Below are 26,119 nucleotides of genomic sequence, written 5' to 3' on the forward strand. Positions count from 1 at the left end.
GAGCAGCAGGAGGAGCAGCACTTCACACAGACTCCTTCTCAATGGTGTCCTACCCTGACACACTGGCCTCCTCCTCAGGCAGCTACGTTACCAGTACCACACTCAGCTCCGCACGGGTATGTGTGTGTGTGCATGTGTGTGTGTGTGCATGTGTGTGTGTGTGCATGGGTGTGTGTGTGAGGATATGTGTGCACACCGATCAGCCATAACATTATGAGCACTGACAGGTGTAGTGAATAACATTATCTCCTCATCATGGCACCTGTTAGTGGGTGGGATATATTAGGCAGCAAGTGAACATTTTATCCTCAACGTTAATGTGTTAGAAGCAGGAAAAATGGGCAAGCGTGAGGATTTGAGCGAGTTTGACAACTCCTTGATGGTTCCTCTTTCAGCAGGATAATGCGCCATGCCACAAAGCAAAAATAGTTCAGGAATGGTTTGATAGGCACAATAATGAGTTTGAGGTGTTGACTTGGCCTCCAATTCCCCAGATCTCAATCCAATCCAGCATCTGTGGGATGTTCTGGACAAACAAGTCCGATCCATGGAGGCCCCACCTCGCAACTTACAGGACTGATGCTAGCATCTTGGTGCCAGTTACAACAGCACACCTTCAGGGATCTAGTGGAGTCCATGCCTCGACAGGTCAGGGACCAACACAATATTAGGCAGGTGGTCATATTGTTATGGCTGATCGGTGTATATACTGTATGTGTGTGGGTGTGTGTTTGTGTGTGTGTGTGAGTGTGTGTTGGATCCTATGATAATCCTAGTGCAACGTGTATAGTAATTTACAAGTATATTTTAAATTATAAACGTAGATTTAATTATTTTTATTTGCTAAAGTCTGCATTGTGTAAGTGAGGAGTTTGGCTCCTCTGCTTAAATGTGACCTCTTTATTGTAATGACTGTGTGCGTGATTATGTGTAGCTCAGTGTGTCAGTTGGTCAAACTCTGATGGTGGGTAAAAAGTGATTCAGAACAGTGTGTGGGTGTAACAGATGGATAAGTGCTGAGTGCCCGCTGAATTGTATAGCCTGGAGTACCAAAATCCTAGATTTCAGACACTGTTTAACACCCACTATTCCCTCTGCATCTAATTAGGAGCGACTGCTGTGGTTGATTGATATGATGGAGGTAGGACACAGATCCAGATGTGTTTGCAGTGGCTTGACTTGTCTCTATTTCTACTTCTCACATTCTCACACTCATACACACACATGTTTAAATTAATATTTTTACTAATACAGTTCATTAATGCTATGCCTAAACTTAACTCTAACCCTAACCCTAACATCTCTAAACCAAAAGCTCTTTTAATTTTGTTTTCTTTTTAGTTTTTTGTGTGTGTGTGTGTTCTTATGGGAGCCAGCCAAATGTCCCCACAAGGTCAGAATTTTCCAAAATTCCTGTCTTTCTGAGGAGATTTGGCTCAAATGCATATAAAATGCCTCCATACACATACGTATGTACACACACATGCTGGTTTTCTCCGAACACACACACATACACATACAATACATACACAATACACAACCTCTAATCAAGCTGGATTAGTTTTACCGAAGGATGTTCAGTACTGTAATTTGATTTGTAAGGGATTTGGCTGATTCAGACACGATAAAGTGCCTGTTTAATTTGCTCAGATTGGTACGTCACACACTCTTATAATAGTTTAATAGTTTAGTATTAAATAGTATAATAGAAGTAGGATGATAGAAATAGTTTGTTTATTTACATCATGCCATAGAACTGTGCATTTCAGTGTTGTATCTTGAAGATGATTTGTCCCCAAAGTAAGGACTTTTCCTTCTCACTGGTGTGTCAACGGTATCTCTTTACTTCCTTTAGTATCTGGAATTTCCTTCAAGATCAATAAAGTATCTATCTATCTATCTATCTATCTATCTATCTATCTATCTATCTATCTATCTATCTATCTATCTATCTATCTATCTATCTATCTATCTATCTATCTATCTATCTAGTGTATATCTCTCACCTGGCACACACAAGGGATACATACTTAAACTTAATGGTACCACCCCATCAATTTGTACAGTTTGGTACCTTAAATTTATTAACTTTTTGGGAATCCAAGAACCATCGTCAAGAAACGACCCTGAAAAATGGAAGTGCACAATGCTTTCGGCAAAACCTTCAGGAGGAGGAGGAGGAGGAACACAAGGAAGGAGGAAGGCCTGACAAGATGTAATAAGACAAGCTAATTAAGGTGAAACACAGTAGAGGTGAACACAGTCAGGTAGAAAAAATATATATATAGCGGTGTAAACACAAGCACATGACTTGAACCCAAAACAAAACAATATGTGAGTAGAGAGGTGCAATTTGTTTCCCTGACAGTTTAGCCTGGGTGTACATGTCAGCATTATTCATTTATGCAAAAACAACACACCACAGCAGTGTCTATTATCAGGGTTCAGCTATTACATTACCATAAGGTCAATACGGACATGACCGTTATTACCGAAAGAGCCGAAAGTCATTTGCTGTAGAAAATGATAACTTTTCAGACTTGAAAAGCTATAATTGTCAGAAATACAGATGCAGCCATAGCACGCTGAATTCAAATCCCGGATGATGCCGTGCCTTGAGAAGTAAAACGTATCCAGCACAAACAGGGCTGTGTTTGAATGCTAAGTTTCTAGCTGACAGAATGGCATGACCCACATTCATAGAGGTGCTATGTTTCTTTCTTAAATATACTGATGGGTGACAAATTAAAGGAAAAAAAATACATTAGTTCACCTATAGCTTCAGTGGTGTTTTAATGATGGTTCTGATGTTCAGTCAGGATGAACATTCTGGCACTCATCTCATCAGGAATGGAGAGGTTTCATCATGGGATTAAGATGATCAGTAAGAAAAACTCAGTATTGACTGGAAGTGATGCCTGTCTCTAAGGGCGAAAGCGGAGACAAACCATGCCTTCTAAATGAATCCTACAGCAAAACACAGCCAGTGATTTTTTTTTCTCCCCTTTAGTTGTCACTCTTCTGTATATGTGTGTGTGTGTGTGTGTGTGTGTGTGTGAGAGAGAGCTTGTGTTTTTCCAGGAATGCACAAAGGTGTTTTTTTTTTTCCCTGCCTAATCTCTATACACCACACCTACTGTGTGTGTGCACTGAAAGCAGTTTCCTCAAAATAAACACAGCATGTAATGTATATTTCAGTACTCGAACCATAAAGCTCTAAAACAGAGATTACATTTATGGTATCCTTTTATTTAGTTTTTATATTGACCACAAATAGCTCGTTTGCTTGATTGTTTTTTTTTATTATTATTATTAATATTATTATTTGTCTTTAGTCAAGAAATCTTACATATTTTACAGATTTTATTTTATTTTCAATAGTAAACATTGTCATTTTTAATTTATAAAAATGTTCAAAATAAAATTTACCTTTCAATTATTTTTATATTATTCATATTTAAATGAATAAAGCAGAATTTATACATGTGTTTTCTGTAAATGTTCCCCAATTAAGTTAATTGGGTTTTGAGTATCATGTTGAAGGTCTGGTCTGTGCTGAATGTTATAGATTAGCGTAATAAAAAATAAATGGAGTGTTCCTTAAAGCAAGTCACTTTTTTTCTGTCAACTCGATATAGGTGTGTGCATGTGAGCAAAATTGTCTCAGGCTATATTGTCGAGCTCGAGTCTCTTCTCCTGCTCATTATCGCGCTGTTGTCGAACCGCTGTACAAGCTGCCAGTCTGAAATCTAAACAGCCTAAGCAACAGTGAAGCGCAACCTTGGCAGCACACTTCACTTCCCTCTGGGACTCACACACAGTGATCAGATTGGCACTGCACTCAGAGTTCTGTGGCCCCTCAAGCCAAAAACGAAGAGCGCACATCTGTCACAGCCTGTACGGCTTTCTGACAAAAAAAAAAGTTCTAAGGGAAAACTTCCAGCTTTCCGCTCCGCTGGAGCTCAGCTGGGGATTGTGGACTTGGGAAGTAGAGGACCTGGGCTGACTTAGTGCACTAGAATTTCTCACATAAGAGTGGAGGAGTGAAAGCTCGAGGAGGGAGCTGGAGGGACAGATTGACTGAATTCATGCAAGTGAAGATAAGAGGCAAGTTTGCTCATGTGGACTTCTAAGCTGAACGACTCAGGAGTCATCCACAGTCGAGCGCAAAAGTTTGCATACCCCTTATTTGGATAGTCATGCCAAAAATCTGCTCCGTTTCAGTAACTGATCCATAATACAAGTTATCACTTACATTTAAGCGCTCTCTGAAAGTTTATGACTTGTTACGCAAATGACAGAACAGGGTGGATACAGGACCAGAAAGCAGAAGACAATAAGACAGCTGGGCACCATGCTCTGAGGGGATTTAGGACAGCTAGCAGACATGGTACATGTTATCAGCTGGAATTCCTCTACAGCTTAGAAAATAAGAGTCTCTAAACTTCTAAGTTTACCATTTCTGCTTCAAGTATTTTTATTTTTTTGTCTCTGGTTCAGTCCGCTGAAATACTTCGCTTGGTCCACATCCAGACCACAGTATAACCCTCCCCACTATAAACCTCTGTCAGCAGTTTTTTTTTTTTGGTAAAGTATCGCAACTAGGCATTCGTCTCTGGTTTGTGAACAAATTTCAAAGACGTCTATTTATGAAACGTCTCGCATGCCTTTCCAAGAAGCAAATAACAAAACCATCAAAGCACCGAAGGATCATTTGTACCGTAAGAGGGTTCCAGTGACACCAGTGTCATTCCGTACGCCTGTTTTAATTAAAACGTTCACAAGGAACATTACCATAAAATCAAGCAAACATCCACCTACTCTAACAGTCAGGTCTTTGAAGCTAAATGCAAATGAATTAGCCATAAGTGCTTCCTATACTTGCACCGAGCAAGCAATTAGAGGTAATTGATGGGGCTTTTGTTTTGCTTGGGGAGAGCTTTAATGAGGAGAACTGCAGGCGTGTACTCACCGGGCTGTGAAAACCAAATCCCAGAACCTCCCTGCCATTCCAGGCACCTCTTAATCTTAATCAGGCTTTTTTTTTGGGGGGGGGGGATTTTGGGTCAAAGGAGGGGGCTTGAATGTACAAGCCTGGATATGCATGTTAAACAGGAGCTGAAGGCTTTGTGACGACTCTTCTGAGAGATACAAACTCAGCTAAACACTGTTTGGGTTCAACATTGGTTGTCCAGATGTTTGTTGTTTTCTAACTCCTTCCTGCTTTCATTCTCTTTCTCAGAATGACAGCACTGTGGAGACTAATGGAGAAGACGCCCAGGAGAGTAGAAACGCCCTTCCTGACGTCTCTCTGGTGAGCCCTACGACACGGTTTGAGCACAGCTGCACACACATGGCCCGGGTGGAAAAGCAACAGCAACTCACGTCTGCAGTAATCACACGTCTAAACAATGTGATGGAAGATATGAGGCGTGAAAGGAAACCTGGAAAATGTCTTGTCAGTAATTGTGCAATGCTGTTAGCACTATGATTCCTTGCCAGAAGTAAAAAAGGTCACCGGAAGGAGAGACTAACCATAGGTTTGCTGAGTTGCAGGAAGGCGTGAGAGTCTTTTCAGCCAGTATGCTATCTACCACATATGCAGATTTGATTGACAAACACTGTAATTGTAATTCGAAATCCTATTTCCCTAAAATCACGTAATGGAAAGCTCTGTGCTCTGAAGGTACGCTCTGAACAGTAGAGGTCTTAGGCTGAGATGGACATCATAAATCTCTTTCCAAATCTGTTCCTAAGTGCTTTTTAAACAACCTTCCAATAATGGAGCAATAACAGCAAAAGTCATTTTGCTGGCTTAGAGTTTGTTCAGAGTTTATTGTTCGCTCGTAGATAGGAAGTAGGACACGTCCATGGTAATGAAAGCATTCTAAAGAAGGGCATGCTATGAAAATATTCATACTGTACAACAACATCGCTCTTCAGTTCTCCAGTCTGATCGGTCAGCAGGTGTTGATTCATTTCCATAACTGCAGAACAGACAGTGGTGGCAGCTATAATTCAGATCACGCCGATTGTTTCTGTGGAATACTATGGTGGATGCTCCACATAATAGTAACGGAGATATAACCTTAGGTCATACTCGTTGGCACATTATACTCAGTTTGGTCTATAAATAATCTTTGGAAAACCTTTGGTCTTTGTTGTCTGAAGCTGTTGCTGTTTCAAAAAATTCTAAATTAGATTCCAGTCATATAGGACACTTACATATATGATAGATAGATAGATAGATAGATAGGTAGATAGATAGATAGATAGATAGATAGATAGATAGATAGATAGATAGATAGATAGATAGATAGATAGATTTTTTTTCTTTTCTTTTGATTGCTGTAGCGCCACCGTGTGGCCAATTGAGGTGAGACTTTGACACCATGGAAGGAAGGAATGAAGGAAGGAAGGAAGGAACTGAGAGAGGAAGGAAGGAAGGTTCTCATCGTCATTCTTTTCAGCACTTTAGGCTTGGACCTCTAACTATAAACGGTTAAATGTTCATTCTTTGTCCTTTAACAGTTTCTCCTATAATGTTTCAATCCTTACTTATGTGTACCCATGTGCAATCAACTCACTAATAACACAAAACACAAATCTCTTAAAGGATTAATCATACCGATTTAGAGTTTGTTTTATAAATATCCGGCATACTAGAAATATAAATATTATATATCATTGAGTTTTATGTAGTATTTCAGGTTTTTTTTCTTCTCAGCCCACGGAAATGTCAGAATCATTGAGAGTGGTAATTGGACTACATACAGTATGTGGTAGACAGACTTTATCCGCAAACCTCTGACGTATGTGTGTAATGACACGGTGTGAGCGGTTGTCTCTTGGCTTCCTGTGTTACGAGGGGCCGAGCCCAAAAGACAGGTGCTCTTTTGTCAACGTGGGTAAGTGATGTTAGCCCTCTAATAAAAATCAATCAGCTCGTCACAGCCGTTTCCACGGCAACAGACACCTTCAGGCTGGAATTTGTGCGGTTGGAGTTTTCCAGTGATTTCTGAGGGCCAGGAACACCACTCAGACAGCTCCCATTCACCCTTTTGATTAGTTTCTCTCTCCAGCCACTCCGTCCATTCGATTTCTAATCATGCTTTTTGCTTTGTTTTCCTTCATCTTTCTCTTTGTTTTGTTCCATTTCTTGTGTTTTTTTCCCCCTGGATGAATGAGCAAACCCAGTAATTTCATGCTGGATAATTGAATGATTAAATGATTTGCATGTTCTAGAAATAATTTGTGACTGATGCTGCTTTATAGTGTGTGCTGTTTGTTCTTATAAAAGCTCTGCTACAGTCGAGAATCTCTCATGATGTTTTTGTACAAGACATATTCTAGGCGTTTTATACTTTACTTAGTTTAACATCTGATGCCCTGTTCTTCCATCCTAGGATGAGATGGGGTCAACCTCAGAATCCCCACCTTCCTTCAAGCCCCCTCCTCCCCCTCGCGTACAGCGCCGCCCTAGTCGTAAACCCGCCCCCAGCAAACGCCCCACGTCTGACTCCTCTAACTCTGACCTGCACTTCGCCGCCCCTTCCCACTCACCTTCCAAAGACAACACGCAATCCAAACAGCCTTCCGATGACCCAAAGAAAGAGCCTCCATTGGCTCAGCTCTCCATGGTGAGTCAGCACTTGATCGGTCCTTTCCCACGCGTTCAGTCCCCCAACAGGTTGAAACCCCCTCCAGCACCAGCAGTTCCAGCTCCCCCTGCTCCTCCTCCACCCCCAAGTCCAGAAAAACCCAAAACTGCTCCCTCCTCTCCATCCTCCAACCAGCACTTTGTCATGGTGGAGGTACACAGGCCCAACGCAGAGCCTGACGTCAACGAGGTCAGACCACTTCCTCAAAGCAGAGGTAAGGAGAGCCAGCATATCACACACTTATTGGTCAAAACATCCTAAATACTGATCTGCACCTGCTATAGACTTTAGCTCCGTATTTATTATTCTGGAGACAAGATACCATGGCTCCAGTATCATAGTGCTGTGTACAAGAAAGAGACTTTGACGTGCAACTGTATGACATGCAATATTTAAAAGCCATAGTTTTTACAAGGAAACAGAATGTGTCACAATGCTAGAAAGTCTGAAGTTTGAAGGTGATGGGATATGTATTTTGGTGCACTGTTAAGAAACTTTTTGCTTAAAATAACACATTTCTTTCATTAATATAAAATGAAACAAGACATTTAGAATAGATTTATGACAGGGCTAGTTTTATACATCGGGATTATGGACATTAATGAATCATATTGCTCAGTATTTTGCCCAGTGATTGCAGGGGATAGGAAAAGGGATGAAACATGGTATTAGTTCATGGTCTATTGGTGATATAATTGGTTCATATGTACATTTCATTTACATTTACCTGCCAGTAAAGAGTTGCAGTAGTCCAGTCTCGAAGTGACAAGAGACTGAACAAGCACCTGAGTAGCCTGTGTGGATAGAAATGGTCAAATCCTTGTGATGCTGTACAGAAGAAACCAACATGAGCATGTCACATTAGCAGCATGGGAGGAAAAGGACAGTTGATTGTCCGTGGTTACCCCAAGCTTGCGAGCAGTGGCTGAGATAACGCAAGATCCTGGGCAGGGGATGAATCCTCTAGGATGACCAGCAGTTCAGTTGTGCTGGGATTGAGTTTCAGCTGTCATCCAAGATGAAATGTCCACCAGACATATAATCTTTACTCTGTACATGCAGATGGATAAACCAGTTTCCTTTCAAAGGACAGTTACTGATGTACTGTATGGCATACTACTTTAACATTTGTCTCTCTGTTTCTCTAGTTACAGAAGGCACACATTTAGGAATTAGTCTTTGTCAGACCTAGGAAGAGAGTAGTAAGTGTTGTAAGGGCTGAGGCATAAAGTAATATCATTTTTTCCTAGACGGGAAACAGGTCTTAAGGATGGAGGGCTTTGCAGTTTCCCATGGATGTGACAAGCTGCAATTTTTTGTCTTATAAAATACATGAGAGACAAAAAAAAGAGAAAGGATAGTGGTTAAAAATAAACCGCTATAAATCAACTTGCATTTTCAAATGTTCACACTATTGGGTTTCATGACTTTTTTCGTAGAATTGTGTGTTAATGCAGGCATTATTCAAACTAAAATTTTCCTCTGGATTTATGAAAAATTCTGATTTTTTTCTAATTTTACTCGAGTATGTAATATGCACACCACCGCAGTGTCAATCTTTTTTTTTTTTTTTTGCATAACAGCATGCACCCTGCTTAGCACCTTCATTGATGATAACTTGCAGTGTACTTACACTGAAGTGCAAAGCTAAATGTTGACATGAGCTAAATGTTTGTGTTCATATAATATTGTATTGTATTAAATAGAGCCTTGTACTCTACTAAAAAAAACAAATCCATAAATAATTAAACACAACACAAACTTTTCTGTCTTAGAACCAGCCTCGAGCATGTTATTATAGCTCTTATGTAATAATAACAAACTCCATATCACCATAGCAACAGCCGTCGATGGTGATGTGTCGACGTGCAGATTATTATGATGATAAATTTATTTTCCTTCCAGCTACGGCGCTGGCGTTGACTCTTGCGCATGTCGCATCTGCTTTATAGAGATCTCACATTTCAGTGGCAAAATAAGAGGATGTATCATAAACAAATGAATCCTTCCACTGCAGTACAAAATGACTCATGTGTTTGTGTCTGCGCTGCAGGGTCCACTCTGTCTCAGCTCTCTGACAGCGGACAGACGCTGAGCGAGGACAGCGGCGTGGACATCGCAGAGTCGGGGCGCATGAGCAAGGAGAGCAGTCCACGTCCTGCCCGAACTCAGCCACTGAGAGAGAGTGCAGGGGGAGGGGAGGGGAGCACCGTTAAACCGGTGAGACCGAGAGAACCAGAGAGAGCGAGAAAACTCACATCTGAAAATAAAATAAAAAAAAGCAAAACAAAATAGTTGGATGTGTGAGCTGTAAGGATTGTGTGTATGAGCTGTGATTAAAATATGACTTGAGACATCATTCTTTATATTTGTTTCTCATTCACATTCTTTTATTTCCATTTCACTCATCATTAAAATGAATTATATCACTGCGCTGAAAGAGAGCTCCGTTTACACAGAGGATACCGCTTCACAGACGAACACATCACTGGGGTAGAAGCACAGATTGTCGCTATTGATCACGAACGGGATTTTTTCGGGTTGTCGCTGGACAAATCCGAGAACACAAAAGCCGATAATGAGAAACAAGTGTTTACGCATTTGTATCACTTTCTTGCAGAAAATTCTAAGTTTGTTTTTGTTCTCGTATTTCTCTTTCTCTCGTTAATAGCCCGGCCTGCTTGAGCCCATGTCAACTCTGGTGCGGGTGCCGAAGAGCGCCAACACGCTGGGTATCGCCATTGAAGGAGGAGCCAATACACGCCAGCCTCTCCCACGCATCGTCACCATACAAGTGTGTAACATCACAATATCATACACTCACACTTCATACTGCAATCCCTGTGTAATAAAAACAACTGGCAAAATCAATATCAATTCTCATTGTATGTGTACACTTTATATGATGCTAATATTTTAAAAATGAATCTTATTACTTACATTAAGAAGTAATGTAAAAAAGCTACTCTACAAGCTGCATGACAGAAGTAGCTTAAAAACATTTGTGAAAGAATGGGGTGTTCAGTGTATTCAAGCGTGGTACCATGACAGGTTGCCACCTGCACAATAAGTCCATTCATGAAATTTCCTCACTACTAAAATATTAAAATAGTGGTATTATAACAAAGTGGAAGCAATTGGGAACAACAGCAACTCAGCCACGAAGTGGTAGACCACATAAGATTACAGTGCTGAGGCGCACAGTACGCAAAAGTCGCCAACTTTCTGCAAAGTTCTGCTACAAACTTCATGTGGCCTTCAGATTAGCTCAAGAACAGTGCGTAGAGAGCCTCATGGAATGGGGTTTCATGGCCGAGCAGCTGGTCGAGAGGAACTTGACTGGCCTGCACAGAATCCTGACCTTAACCCGATAGAACACCTTTGGAATGAATTAGAGCGCAGTCTGCAAGCCAGTCCTTCTCGTCCAACATCAATGCCTGTCCTCACAAATGCGCTTCTAGAAGTATGGTCAAAAATTCCCATAAACACACTCCTAAACCTTGTGGAAAGCCTTCCCAGAAGAGGTGAAGCTGTTATAGCTGAAAAGGGCGTGCCAACTCCATATTAAACCCTATGGATTATGAATGGGATGTCATTAAAGTTCATGTGCATTTAAAGGCATATATCCCAAAACTTTTGGAAATATAGTGTGCATATATATTGTCCATATAGTTCTGAAAACTACAGGCTTTCCTTAACTGAAAGGTGTTTTGAAACGAAACTGGTATTTGAAATAAATCTATTTTCATATATCAGGTTATCGTCCACAGTGAAAAGGGGAGATGGCTGCATTTAAATATTTTAATACAGACGAAAGATCACTGAAAGATGTCCTGCCTGCCTTTCAGACCTTACACACAACAGTGTATAGAGTTTACAAAAAACATCCATTTCTACCTGCACTGTTCAGGATAAAGGTCAAACGAAACTGACCAATCTGTTTCAAGCTGACAGGAAGGCTACAGTAAGTCGAATAAGCACTCTTTATGACCATGCTGAGCAGAAAAGCATCTCAGAATACACAAAATGTCAAGCCTTGAGGTGGATGGGTTTCAACAGCAGAAGATCCCATCATGTTCTACTCACGTCAAATAAGAATGCAAAGCTACAGTACGGTGGGTACAGTTATAGGACATGTAGAACATGTAATATAGGGCACTATTTAGTGCCTTTTAGAAGGTATTAGTAGGTATATTCAGTCAACTCTGTTTTTTTCCTGCATGAAAACATTTTCCTTTCTATTGCTTTAGCAATGCCATGGAGTCTCCTTCCATAAAGCCTAAATAAAATTCCTCTTGACCAAGCTGATTTTTCTACAATTGAAGAGACCACTTTTTAACCTAAATATAGTTAATCTACATTATTAAATCACACATCAATACAAGAGCCGGTGAGTTGCCTAGTGTCTGAGCCGTTACACTTGTATAACCTATTGACCACACAGAATGGTTAATTGAACAGAGCTCTAATGAAAAAGGATGCTCAAGAAACTGTTTACTCTTGTAAACACTTTTATCTCATTAGCAGTCAGTAACCTCCTTTAGTCACTTGTCCTGTTTTTCAGATAGTAGCCTTCACTCCTCTGGGAAGGCTTTCCTCTTGATTTTGAAACATGGCTGTGCTCATTCAGCCACAAGAGCGTTAGTGAGGTCAAGCACTGATGTTAGGTCTGGTCAGCTTTCCAGTTCAACCTAAAGGTGTTCATTCAGGGCTCTGTGCAGACCACTCCAGCTCTTCTACTTTAACGATGGCAATCCATGTCTTCATGTTCTTTATTGTTCACAGGGGTATTGTCGTGATGGACCTTTTAGTTCCAATGAAGGGAAATCTTTATACTATAGCATTCACAGGCATTGTAGACATTTCTGTGCTTCTTACCTTTCAACACTTGGAGGTGTCCATAGGCTTCATAATGTAGTTAATAACACTTTCAGCATTGTCAGTGTTAGTTATTTTAGTTTCTTCCACCCACTCAAGACACAGAAAAGTAGATTCATTGTCATTCGAACCAGTCCTGCTTTGTTTCTCCCGACTGAGCAGCTAGAAAACGTGGCAGTCGATTATATAGTTTTAAAAAGTCGGCATGCCTCTTAAACTCCTAAAGAATTTGAAAGGCAGAATATTGAAGTTCAATTATAAGCTCCCTGCTGTCTGTCACACAATGGCCAAATGAGAGCAAGGGCAGTTGGACTTGGTGAAATAGAGACAATAGAACTGCATGGGGTATCATCAGCGAAGGTCCGCTTATGCTTCCGTTTGAAAGGCACTTGTGACTCTTCAGCTTGATTTTTTCCATCCTGTTATTTCTTTTATTTGCAATTAAATGATGCTTGTAAATGATATTAATACAGCAATAAGCTTTGGCTTGCTTCATATTCAGCAGGTGTCAGGAGAGTTCAGAGTCTTTAAAAAGGTTTTTAAGGACATTGCCAGTTACGTCTACACTCTACAGACATTTTTCTCTTTAATTGAGCGTAAAGCAGCTCTGATCTGTAAAATCACAGGTTAATTAGCTGCAAACAAAATGACAATAACACTGATGTTCTTTATAAGTCTACAAAACGATTAATAAATGAGAACTCATCAAGAGGCTTGGAAGCGATTTGTTCAGTTTATCGAGTTACTACTTTTAGGTGTAATCTTGCACAAGATTTTATAGACCTGTTGGAAATCTAATAATAAGCTGCTGGGCTGTTAGCTGCTAGCTAGCCTGCTACCTTCTGTGATAATGACTGATGACCAGCAAAAAAAAAAATATGGTGGTATAACATGCATCATGAAATTGGGACTTTGACTGTTTTTAACCTTGGGTAAAAACCCATTGTTTTGAGCTGAAAACCAACATACATAGCTTCACACAGTCTTTTTGAGAAAGCACACTTTTTTAGATTAACTGAACAGGCAGGTCACCGAGGAGTTCATAAGCTGCTGCTATGTATAGATTTTAATTAAAGTGTACTTTGGCAGAGGGATGATATGGAGATGTATTATGACATATTGCAGTTGTCTCCATTGGCATTACTGCAGAGCATTCAATAATGCCTACGTGCTCATCTGTCACTTTATTAGGAAAACAATACTCAGCCTAGCACCCTCCTTGCTCCCAGAATAGCCTCAAATCCTCCTCAAATCATCCCGTAATCGCTGCAGATTTGACTTGTTCTGCCATATCCCAGAGGTGTGTTACTGAATTCAGATCTAGAGACTGTCAAAGGCATTAAATTACACTGATCCCATTGTCATGTTCATACAGCCAATTGGAAAAGACTTATGCTATCATGGGACATTATCATGGATGATGTAACACTTTTATGAGGTGTAAATTGTGGCCTTCAAGGGATGTAGTGATGGTCTGCAGAAATTTTTATTAAGAGGCCAAGAATCCATTCCCCACACCATTACACCACCAGCACCAAGCTGAACTTTGGACAGAAGGCAGGTTGGATCCATGAATTCATGCTGGTGACATTATTTTCTGACCCTGCCATCTGCATAAAGAAATCAAGAATCATTTGACTCTGTGATATCTTCAGCTCTGCAGGTTTAGTGAATCTATGTCCAGTGTAGCCTCAGATTCCTGACTGGAACTTGATGTGGTCTTCTGTTGATGTTGACAATCCAGGTCAAGGCTTAATCTCTTGAGCTTTTCTGCTCACCATTATTGTAAAGAGTGGTTATTTGGCCATACAGTGTATCTTCCCCCAGTTACAGTTGTTGTCTTTATTCTCTAGACCACAGTGAAAGTGAGAAATGCAAGGAGTTATTTAAAGAGTAAGGAAGGCTTCGGATATCAGCTCTAACGCCTATTATACACTAAATCCATGTTGACTACAAACACGATTATATAGGTCTAAATGAGCTTACTGGACGAGAGCTGGTGTGTCTGGGAGCGGTGATAGCATGTAAGCGTATGGAGATCAGCAGCAGCAGGGCTTCATGTTGTAAGGTGATTGCATGTATCATGAACTGGAGAGAAAGCTGGAGCTCTTAGAGCCTAATGTGCAATAAAAAAAGTGCTCATTATGGCTGGCTTGGCTACAAATGAATACATTGAATAAAAGGCTCAGTGGAGAACCGGGCAGACGGAAAGAGCTTTTAATGAAGCGCGGGAGCTGGGAAGAGAGAGTGAGATGCTCAAGAGGAGGTGACAGATAGCCAGGCAGCCAGGAGTAGATTTTAATTCCCCGGCCATGGGCAGTTTATCAGCACTAGAAATGGGCGATCCAACCACAGCAGCTGTGGAGACGATAGAGCTGAAGGCTTTGTCTTTCTTTTTTTGCCATTTCTGTTTTGTCTCAAGTCTCAAGGTTTCATTAGGTGGGTTTGATTTACATTTGATTTGATTTCCACAAAAGTCTCCTTTTCTAGCACCACCCATCTTCCCATATGGCTGCACATTTTCATGTTAATTATTAATATCTTTTGTATTCATGTAAAACAGTTCTTTCTCCGTTTCAGAGAGGAGGCTCAGCTCATAACTGCGGGCAGCTGAAGGTGGGCCAAGTGATTCTGGAGGTGAACGGGATCTCTCTGAGAGGACGAGAGCATCGAGAAGCAGCCTGCCTCATCGCCGAGGCGTTCAAGACCAAAGAGAAGGACTACATTGACTTCCTCATTACGGAGTTCAACGTGGCGTTGTAAGACCTCTCAGGCGTTAAGGAGGACGAGAACTTAAAAACTCTTTTTGGCATGAAGCCACCACTAGTCTCCAGCAAGTAGATCTTCTTTTATCAGATATTGTCTGAAGGCAGACACATTCTCAGTGTAGAAACTGTATAAAGCCACCTGGTGAACCCCAGCTTTATCCTTCTGAACATGGCAAACTGGTACAAGGCACTGCTCAGTATGATCACAACCACATCGGATATTGGATGATATCTGTCTTTACTCAAGTCCTTTTTTTACACAGGTCCCCTAGTCCCTTGTCATAAAACAAATTTTATTCCGTGTCTATGTCACAACTTTCAGCTCATTCCCCATGTTGGAATTTGCTTCTTTAACCAATGTATTTCATTCACCTCAGATTTCTATAATTATATATATAAAAATTGATGCACCTTCGTCTATATTTTCATGATCATGATGCAAACCCTAAATGCTGGCATTATACATGTTAATGAATATTCAGGACTATCTGCACAGGCAGTAATTTGAATCGATGTATTCTCGACACATGCGCTTAGACATCCATTCAAATCAGCCCCTTTTATTTCCTTTAAAAGCCATATGGCTCAGGACGAAGAGATTTTCACAATCAAATACAGTTATATTTCACAAAAAAAATGATTCACGTCGGTATTTAGTAGTAGACACGACTGTCTGGAAGACAGAACTTAAAACAAATGTGTCTCCTGTCTACTTGTACAGTTCTATGGATGTTCCTTCATGTGTGTAAACCTCCAGGGCATAGAGTTCTTGTATCAGCTAATCCATCATCATCTTCATGATGGCGGTAAATTTCAAGAATCTAGTATTTCTACTTGATTTGTTTAAGGCATTTGTATGTTACTTATTTGCATAATGACAGGGTAACAGTCGGATTCACATTAAGCAACAGATGAGTAGTCTGTTATTTGTGTCTGCCTATAGCATTTCTATATATATTTATGTCTTGTGTGTTAATCTTTAGTATTTTTTTATTTCCATACACCTGGCTGTCCCTGATCCTGAAAATTCTGTAAGAGGCCATTATATGAGACAGGCACAAATTCAAGGGTCAGAACACAGACAGCAGGAAACTGGGATAAAACAAGAGAAGTCAAAACCAGTAAGTAATTTACGCAGAGCTAGAAAACAAGGCTTAAATATAGTGAGACGGAAAGACGTGGAAAAAGGAACAGGATGGTAGACTATTTAAAGGCTTTACTCAGAGCAGGTGCACATATTAGGTATCAAAAATCAAAAAGCACATGGAACAAGACATGAGGGCAGTACAGGAAACATGCCAGGTGTTGACAAAGAGGAATCTGTGTCAAAAATGATCATCTTTGTACATTAATACTCTGCACATCAGTGAGCAGGCACTGGTACTGCATTAAGGTGTCTTTCCACCAAAAAGAGCGCTGAGGTTAGTGTTTTTATACCAGAATCTTTTTGTAAACAGGAAGTAAGGATTAATTACTTGTTCTAGTCCACCAGGCCTATGAATTAAAAAATCCTAACCGCCCAGACATGCAATCTTTTGTCCAGAATGCCTGGACTAGTGATTTGTTTAACCCCTGGGTTGGGTGAAATAGTCTATTTATATTGTAGGGACACATTAATAGTGTACATTCACAATATGTCTGAAGAAATGGGACAGGAATTTTTATGCTTCACCGGACGTTAGATAAATACTGTTTAAACCACGTAGCTGCTGTAAGAAAGGTCCTAGGATCTAACCTAACCTGCCGCAAAAATTTATATCTGGACACAAAAATAGCAAATGGATGAAAACAGGAAACAAGTAGTTCGTTCCTGTCTGAATTATAAATACACCAGTGTTCAGCCACTAAAATGCACAGACTCGAGATCTCACATGAGACACCTGCTCATCTGTTGAGTTTCCTGTACGAGTTGCAGAAAAGATGATCTCAAATTCACTCTTTGATTGCTTGTAAATTTTCTTTGTTTATGCGTCTTGTAATAATTATCCCTAAACTATGACACTTAGGCACTAGGACAGAATGTACTGTGCATACCGTTACTGTTATAGAGATGTGACAGAGCAACAGAACAGAAAACTCTTCCCCAAAAACCCAGAATCTGTAGCTCAGCAAATTTTTCTCCAGAAAACTAGCGATCCAGAGAAAAACTAAGAGGTGCTTCATCTAATTATGATAGTAGAATCTGGAACAAAACAAGGTAATCAAGCAGAGAAGAGAAGGGGAGATGTGCAGCCAGTGTAACTAATGAAAAGTTGCAGAGTGTGAGAAGAGAGAAGGAGACGTGCAGGGCTGAGTCTTGATGTGTCACTCAGGTTACATAAGCACGGAAGAGTGGGAGTGAGTTAGAGAGAAGGGATTCTAGTCTGTTCTCGATTCTAGTCTATTCTCTCAGTGTGTGTGTGTGAAAGAGAGAAAGAGAGGGAGAGAGAGAGAGAGAGAGAGAGAAGAGGTAAGAAAGATAAAAAGACGTATTGCAAAAACAGCACGAGAATTGTAATTCCTGTGTGTGTGTGAAAGAGAAAGGGTTGGCATGAAAGAGAATTGTGATCTCTTGCTTCGTGTAGGCGTTATACTGTACACACACACACACACACACACGTTGAGCCACTCAGATGTAATGGCATCTGCAGGTCCACTTTCCATCCCGCAGTTTAAATGCACTTACTACAAGTGCGCTAATGAACTGTTTATTACATTTAAACATATGTAATGTTATATCTCTATTGACAGACTGAATTATTTACATCACAACACCCTGAAATCTTTTTATTTATGTTTCTTTGTCAACAGGTTTCAATAGCGATATATATATATATATATGTATATATAGAGAGAGAGAGAGAGAGAGAGAGAGATCATGGACCAGATCTGAATATAAAAATATATTAGCTAATAACTCGGTGAATAAATTGAATAAAGAATACCTTTTTTAAAAAATCTAATTCATGTACACATTATTACTTTTCATTTTATTTATTATTTATTTATTTTTGTTTTGTTTTTCTGTATTTGTTTGTCTTTTTTTTTACTTAAGAAAACATGAGTCGGGAATTTATCTTTGATGGGTTGCCAGTCAATCAGTTTATTTATTTATTTATTTATTTATTCATAAATAAATAAGTAATTTTTCATATTTAACATTTTGTCCATCATTATATTTATTTGTTTTCTCTCTTTTTTCGTAGGTTTATTTTCTGTCACTTGCCTACTGATTTTTTCTTTCCTGTATGTATTTTCTATAAATTTTTTACTTCTTCATTTATTGCTCTCTTTTTTTGGATGTTTATTTGATTGTTTGTGTGCTGCCATATAATAATAGTTCCCCCACAATCAGAGACAAGAATCAAAATCGGAGATGATTACGGATCTAAAAAGTGGTTAAATATGATACTACTTACCACACTTAAATATAAATGCCATTTAAGTATTAAATATTGGTATTTAGATATTATTAGGTAATTATTTTTGTCCAGTTTAGGCTACTTGCTGTTATTGTTGACTGTCCTGAAAAGCACAAACATTTATGCATGAAGTGGGCAAGGTTTATTATATAAGATATTTATTATATCTGTCTTATTGGGCTGGGTGCAGAACGTCTCATACAGAGAATTTGACTGAATGTTGGATATGTTGAGATACATGGACTTGTGCCAGAATGGTGATTTTTAACATATGATGATGCTGCTGGTTAGGAAACATTCGTGATTAAGAATATCTTATCTCAAAGTAAAGAATTTGTAGCTACACTGATTATAAATGCTGTTCATCAAGTGCTGGTTAGATTAACATGTAAATGAATGGGTATTATTTCCAAATTCTTAGCACAACCCAAACATCACCCAGCTTCACATGCATAGTTTTTGAACATAGATGTAATACTATGTCATATAACATAGGAAACAAGTACAGAGTTTCATATATTTTCAAAGTAAAATGTTATTAATATAGTCCAGGGCATAATACAGAGGGCAAACTACCATGCAAACAGTCCAGAAATCCAATATCCTCCGATGAATTTATTTAAAAATCTAATATCCACAAACAGCTTAGAAATGCAGTACAGTAACAAATGCAAGACCATGGCATGTGACATGATCTCTAGATATTTTATGCTGTCCTTAAATGAGGAAGCGAGTGATCTCAGGTGTGCTAGGTGCACAGGAAGTGTGTGGGAATTCAGGTAGTTGGTGTGGACGAGCCCGTGACTTAATAACCGACACGTACATGTGAGCTATCGATCCTGACCTCAATCAACCACTAGGAGAATGTGACATATTTAATCATAAAGCCTCACAGTATCATAAAAACTCCCAGGATTATATGATCAGGAATAACATTATGAGCATTGAGAGGTGAAGTGAATAACACTGATGATCTCCTCATCATGGCATCTGTTAGTGGGTGGGATATATTAGGCAGCAAGTGAACATTTTGTCCTCAAAGTTGATGTGATAGAAGCAGGAAAAATGGGCAAGCGTAAGGATTTGAGCGAGTTTGACAAGGGCCAAATTGTGATGGCTAGACGACTGGATCAGAGCATCTCCAAAACTGCAGCTCTTGTGGGATGTTCCCGGTCTGCAGTGGTCAGTATCTATCAAAAGTGGTAAAAGGAAGGAACAGTGGTGAACCGGAGACAGGGTCAAGGGTGGCCAAGGCTCACTTAAGCACCTGGGGAGCGAAGGCTGGCCCGTGTGATCCGATCCAAAAGACGAGCTCCTGTTGCTCAAATTGCTAAAGAAGTTAATGCTGGTTCTGATAGAAAGGTGTCAGAACACACAGTGCATGATGGGTCAGGGCTTTTTTTTAGCAGCAAAAGGGGAACCAACACAATATTAAGCAGGTGGTCATAATGTTATGCCTGGTCAGTGTATATTCCTCACTCACCCTTGCACCTAGATGTACAGTATACTGATTACTTAGTAGTTACAAAATAATGTCCTTTAAGATGAATAAGGGGTTAATATATATACGTTGAATAATTATTAATTTATAAAGGTGAATAGAGATATGAATGATTAAACAAGCAAACATTTATTCATGAGAGAAATACATAAATAATAAACTGCAAGAAAATATAGAAATGTATTTATTTGTATATTTTTATATTCGCTATTAATCGATCCTGAATATTTTCATAGTTTGTTTTTGTATTTATTGCGTCATCTGTTTTGTTTTTGCTTTTTTTTTGCTTTTTGGTTCTGATCTGGTCATATGCATAGCCCAGACGTCGAAATCCTCATCAATATTCTTTTCATAATAATCAGGCTATTTTAAATTCACTGCTGAGTATGATGAAATAAGCGCTAGTCTTTTTCCTTCACTCGAATCTTATTCCCGAATCGACCTGCCTGTCAGATATCCTCAATGCATTCAGGAAGTCACGCTGAGCTCAGTGTATCCTCCTGAACACACAGTGCTGCTCAGTTTTCAAACACTAGTATTACAGAGCAAAGCCTTTCTTCTCCATGAGCACGGTCCAGGCATGGGCAAACAGTCCAGCTGTGTGCACTGCACATCTGGAGCCTCCACTTGTGGCTTTTGCACAGGTCCAAAGAGATAAGATGAAAGAATAATAACGCTGACCTCCCCACACGTACACACACACACACACACACACACACACACCCTCACTTACATTTGATTACAGTCCTGTTTGCTTTTTTCCTCTCAGTCTGAGTGCTCATTCTACAATTTATTTGCTCTGTACACACCAAGGCAGGAACGTGAGAATCTTTTGCAAGAGGTGTTTGTATGTTTTGAGTATGGTCAGGGAATCTGGACGCATCCTTACCCACTTTTTCCCTGTTTCTATATCCATCCTCTGTAGTCTAGTTGCTTAGCATACTGATTTCTTCTCAGGTGAACCATTTCATTTAACTTACTAGACTAATTCTGGATCATTTTGAAGCTGGAACATTGGTTCGCATTAATATGATAGCAGTGCTATGGATATGAAGCTGAATTAGTCTAAAAATGTGCATCAAATATTAGTATACTTATCAAATATCAATATACATTTCTAATGCTGGCCAGGGTTATAGTTCAATCATAATCAAATCAGTTGCTGAAAGCAGTATTGGAGAGTTAATTAGCCAGGGTTATGAATCAGTCATGAGACTCAATCAGATGCTCATATGCTGTTAGAAATGACTGACTGAAGTATTCTTACTGCTAGCCTTTCTTCTGTTTTATCTGGTCGACTTATTTGTTTGACCTTTACTTGGATGATATATGTCACATTATGCATTAATCTAGAATGTTACACCTTAAAGGGTTTGCACGAAAGCGTTGGTTGGTTGGTTGGTTGCGGATTTGTTGTTCTTGTTTTTTATTTCGCTGATTCTCAAAGAAATTCTACCCTTCTGAAAGTCTAACTAATCCTGCCCTTTTTCTCTGAAACTTTGACCAATCCCAACACACTCCCAGAGAAATCCTGACTGATCCTACCCAATTCCTCACAATGTTTGACCAATCCTAACCCATTCTCTGAAGAACCCTGCCCAATCCTGACCCACTGCCACAGAAATTCTGTGCAATCCCAACCCACTCTCAAAGAAATTCTGACTTATCCTACCCAATTTCTCACATCATCTGACCAATCCTATTCCATTCTCTGAGGAACTCTGCCCAATCCTGACCCACTGCCACCAAAATTCTGACCAATCCCAACCCACAAGAAATTCTGACACACTTCCACAGAATGTCAAACTGATCCTGCACACTTCCACAAAACTCCTGACCAGCTCGCAAGGATTTCTGACCAATCCCACCTACTTCTGCAGAAAGTCTGACCAATCTTACGCTTTTCCTCAGAAAGTCTGGCCTTTTCCTCAGAACATTTGTCAAATCCTAACCTACTCCCAAAGTAAATCTGACCAATCCCACCCACTTTCCCAGAACATTTACCCAATCCTAACCCACTCCCTGAGACATTTTGACCAATCCTAACCTACTTCTATGTAGGATTGATCAGTCCCACCTTCCTATCCCACAGTTATTATTTTGTTTGCCTCTGAGCACAGTATTGTCTAACAAATTTAGCTGATTTGAATCAGTGTCTTTAATAAAAAGGATAAATCAGTTACTAAACATGAATGAAGGAAGGGTTATTTCAGCACCCACAGCACTCCCACGTTCATGCAAATGGCCTTTCTTTGTTCCGACTGATGCATTCAGTGCTGGTCAGTGACAAGCCAGTATGACAAAACCTACATAACACTGACTGACATGAATCCAATAAGCATTATGACTAGGTATGAAAAAATATAGAATTCAGCACTTTAGATCATTATGAAACCTTCTGTGACTTTAAAATGTAGTAAAGCTTTTTTTTATGTTTATGCGTTAGTGCCTTCTTTCAGCCATCATTGTTATTCCTGAGTAATTACGTATTTGGACGAGTTTATAGCAATCCGGTGTTGGTGACAGCAGCTCTCAAGTAATAAATATCTTCATTCTATGTTTTTTTTTTTTTTGTATTTATATCTTACTGATTCATTATGGCAGATCAAAAATCATAACTGAACTGTTCTTGTTTTGTTTTGTTTTTTTTGTCATTTTCTACCCTACTGTATAACCTCCCTGTCATGTTGCCTGCCTCTTGTACAGTTTAATTAAAAAAAAAAAATCATTGTACACATCCATGCTATTTATACAGAAAGTGTGTTTAATTTTACAATAAAGATAAACTGCGGAATACACGGCTGCACAGAGTTCATGTTTTCTCATTCATTATTCAGAGAAGAGAAATGACTGTAATGAAGGGGAAGGGAAGGGAAAGGAAGGAAAGGGATAGGTAGGGAAGGGAAGGGGAGGGAAGGGAAGAGTAGGGAAGGGAAAGGAAGGAAAGGGATAGGTAGGGAAGGGGAAGGGAAGGGAAGGGTAAAGAAGGGAAGGGGAGGAAGGGAAGGGAAGAGTAGGGAAGGGAAAGGAAGGGGAAGGGAAGGGAAGGGTAAAGAAGGGAAGGGTAGAGAAGGGAAGGGAATGGATAGGTAGGGAAGGGAAGGGGAAGGGAAGGGTAGAGAAGGGAAGGGAAGGGGAAGGGAAGGGAAAGGATTGGAAGGGATAGGTAGGGAAGGGAAGGGGAGGGAAGGGAAGAGTAGGGAAGGGAAAGGAAGGAAAGGGATAGGTAGGGAAGGGAAGGGTAAAGAAGGGAAGGGGAGGAAGGGAAGAGTAGGGAAGGGAAAGGAAGGAAAGGGATAGGTAGGGAAGGGAAGGGGAGGGAAGGGAAGAGTAGGGAAGGGAAAGGAAGGAAAGGGATAGGTAGGGAAGGGGAAGGGAAGGGTAAAGAAGGGAAGGGGAGGAAGGGAAGGGAAGGGTAAAGAAGGGAAGGGTAAAGAAGGGAAGGGTAGAGAAGGGAAGAGAATGGATAGGTAGGGAAGGGAAGGGGAAGGGAAGGGTAGAGAAGGGAAGGGAAGGGGAAGGGAAGGGAAAGGATTGGAAGGGATAGGTAGGGAAGGGAAGGGGAGGGAAGGGAAGAGTAGGGAAGGGAAAGGAAGGAAAGGGATAGGTAGGGAAGGGAAGGGGAGGGAAGGGTAAAGAAGGGAAGGGGAGGAAGGGAAGGGAAGAGTAGGGAAGGGAAAGGAAGGGGAAGGGAAGGGAAGGGAAGGGTAAAGAAGGGAAGGGGAAGGGAAGGGTAGAGAAGGGAAGGGAATGGATAGGTAGGGAAGGGAAGGGGAAGGGAAGGGAAGGGAAGAGTAGGGAAGGGAAAGGAAGGGGAAGGGAAGGGAAGGGAAGGGTAAAGAAGAGAAGGGGAAGGGAAGGGTAGAGAAGGGAAGGGAATGGATAGGTAGGGAAGGGAAGGGGAAGGGAAGGGTAGAGAAGGGAAGGGAAGGGGAAGGGAAGGGAAAGGATTGGAAGGGATAGGTAGGGAAGGGAAGGGGAAAGGAAGGATAAAGAAGGGAAGGGAGGGCAAGGGTAGAGAAGGGAAGGGAAGAGTAGGAAGGGGAAGGGTAGGTTAGGAAAGGGGAAGGTAGGGAGGGGAAGGGAAGGGAAGGAAGGTTAGGGAAGGGAAGGGAAAGGGAAAAGAAGGGAAGGGAAAGAAAAGGGAAGGGAAAAGAAGGGAAGGGAAAGGTAGGTTAGGGAAGGGAAGGGAAGGGAAGGGAAAAGGAAGGGAAGGGAGAGGAAGGGAAGGGAAAGGAAGGAAAGGGATAGGTAGGGAAGGGAAGGGGAGGGAAGGGAAAGGAAGGAAAGGGATAGGTAGGGAAGGGAAGGGGAGGGAAGGGAAGAGTAGGGAAGGGAAAGGAAGGAAAGGGATAGGTAGGAAAGGGGAAGGGAAGGGAAGGGTAAAGAAGGGAAGGGAAGAGTAGGGAAGGGAAAGGAAGGGGAAGGGAAGGGTAAAGAAGGGAAGGGGAAGGGAAGGGTAGAGAAGGGAAGGGAATGGATAGGTAGGGAAGGGAAGGGTAGAGAAGGGAAGTGAAGGGGAAGGGAAGGGAAAGGATTGGAAGGGATAGGTAGGGAAGGGAAGGGGAAAGGAAGGATAAAGAAGGGAAGGGAGGGCAAGGGAAGAGAAGGGAAGGGAAGAGTAGGAAGGGGAAGGGTAGGTTAGGAAAGGGGAAGGTAGGGAGGGGAAGGGAAGGGAAGGGAAAGGGAAAAGAAGGGAAGGGAAAGAAAAGGGAAGGGAAAAGAAGGGAAAGGAAAGGAAGGTTAGGGAAGGGAAGGGAAAGGGAAAAGAAGGGAAGGGAAAAGAAGGGAAGGGAAAGGTAGGTTAGGGAAGGGAAGGGAAGGGAAGGGAAGGGAAGGGAGAGGTAGGGAAGGGAAGGGAAGATCAGTGGTGAGCATGCTCGGTTGTATCAATGAGATAAGTTTAAGTCGCTCTGGATAAAGATGTCTGCAACATGCCATAAATGTAAAAATAAATAAATAAAACAAAAACGAGGTGTGTTGCTAGAGGAAAACAATCAACAATGATGTGGTGTGATTGGATGCTGTTCCCTGATTCTTACACTGGTGACTCCTTCTCACCGTGTTTAACGTATTTCCTGTAGAAATAATAACGTATTCGAATGAGTGCATAAATCTAACCCTCGCAACCGGCACTACTGTCAGAGATGCTGCCTTCTGACCAATCAGTACTGAGCATTCAGTAGCACTCAGTGTGACAGTGAATTCAATTTAAAAAACATAATTCATTCAGTGAGTGGAAGATTCCTGCGCGCTTCCCTTTTCCTGTCTCTTATCTAAAAATATTTCCGTAGAGCAGTGAATGACCTTCACTGCATGAGGCCTGGCCTCTCTTCTTCTACTCCTTTCCCCTATGGTTCAAGAGAGCATATTTTTATAACTTAAAGACAACGTGAAGCCGAAATCTCATTCTCCTTCATGAATTTTCTAGCAAGGCAGCTCAATATTTTTGCTTAGTTATAAATAAAAGACAGAAGGGCAAGATGAAATGATATTATATTATCGATTACTGGTTATTGGTTATTTAATCAGAAGCCATTTAGACATGAGTCATGGGATTTCACTGGAAGATTTTTAGTTTTAAACAGATTATTTTGTCTTTTCAGTGATTTATATTGACGAATCAATCTAATGACCAGGAAAATGAACCAACATGGTAAAGGTAAGATTTCAGCCTGTCTTTATACATTAAACCATTGTTGATATGGTGCCGTTTTCTTTGAATCTTCCAAATGGAGAAATTTACATGTTGCCCTTTCTCAGTACCATGATGTAGTATATTTTCACCTCAACAGAAAGACTATAAAGAAAGACACCAGGGAATGGATAATAGGTGATAACAGGAACGAATTTCTTAGACGTTCCGTATCATTAAGACATAACTGTGAGTACGACGTTAAATAAATCATT

The 26,119-nt window shown here is 40.5% G+C and overlaps 1 protein-coding gene across 4 annotated transcripts in view; it reads left to right on the forward strand.

Moving 5' to 3' along the window:
• Window positions 1–22,957, forward strand: part of whrna (whirlin a) — a 107,086-nt gene extending 84,129 nt beyond the window's left edge. For 2 of the 4 annotated variants that reach the window (XM_058416471.1, XM_058416472.1), the window contains 6 exons: window positions 1–116; window positions 5,243–5,314; window positions 7,407–7,875; window positions 9,715–9,881; window positions 10,333–10,455; window positions 15,120–22,957. The exon at window positions 1–116 is cut by the window's left edge and continues 106 nt beyond it. In XM_058416471.1, the coding sequence (XP_058272454.1) occupies window positions 1–116; window positions 5,243–5,314; window positions 7,407–7,875; window positions 9,715–9,881; window positions 10,333–10,455; window positions 15,120–15,302 (1,130 nt within the window). In that variant the 3' untranslated portion in view covers window positions 15,303–22,957. The remainder of the gene's footprint in view (window positions 117–5,242; window positions 5,315–7,406; window positions 7,876–9,714; window positions 9,882–10,332; window positions 10,456–15,119) is intronic. The other 2 variants (XR_009207286.1, XM_058416473.1) reach the window with 2 other exon arrangements.
• Window positions 22,958–26,119: the final 3,162 nt, after the last annotated feature.

The sequence above is a fragment of the Hemibagrus wyckioides genome, linkage group LG18 (assembly GCF_019097595.1).
Source record: "Hemibagrus wyckioides isolate EC202008001 linkage group LG18, SWU_Hwy_1.0, whole genome shotgun sequence".
NCBI classification, from domain to species: domain Eukaryota; kingdom Metazoa; phylum Chordata; class Actinopteri; order Siluriformes; family Bagridae; genus Hemibagrus; species Hemibagrus wyckioides.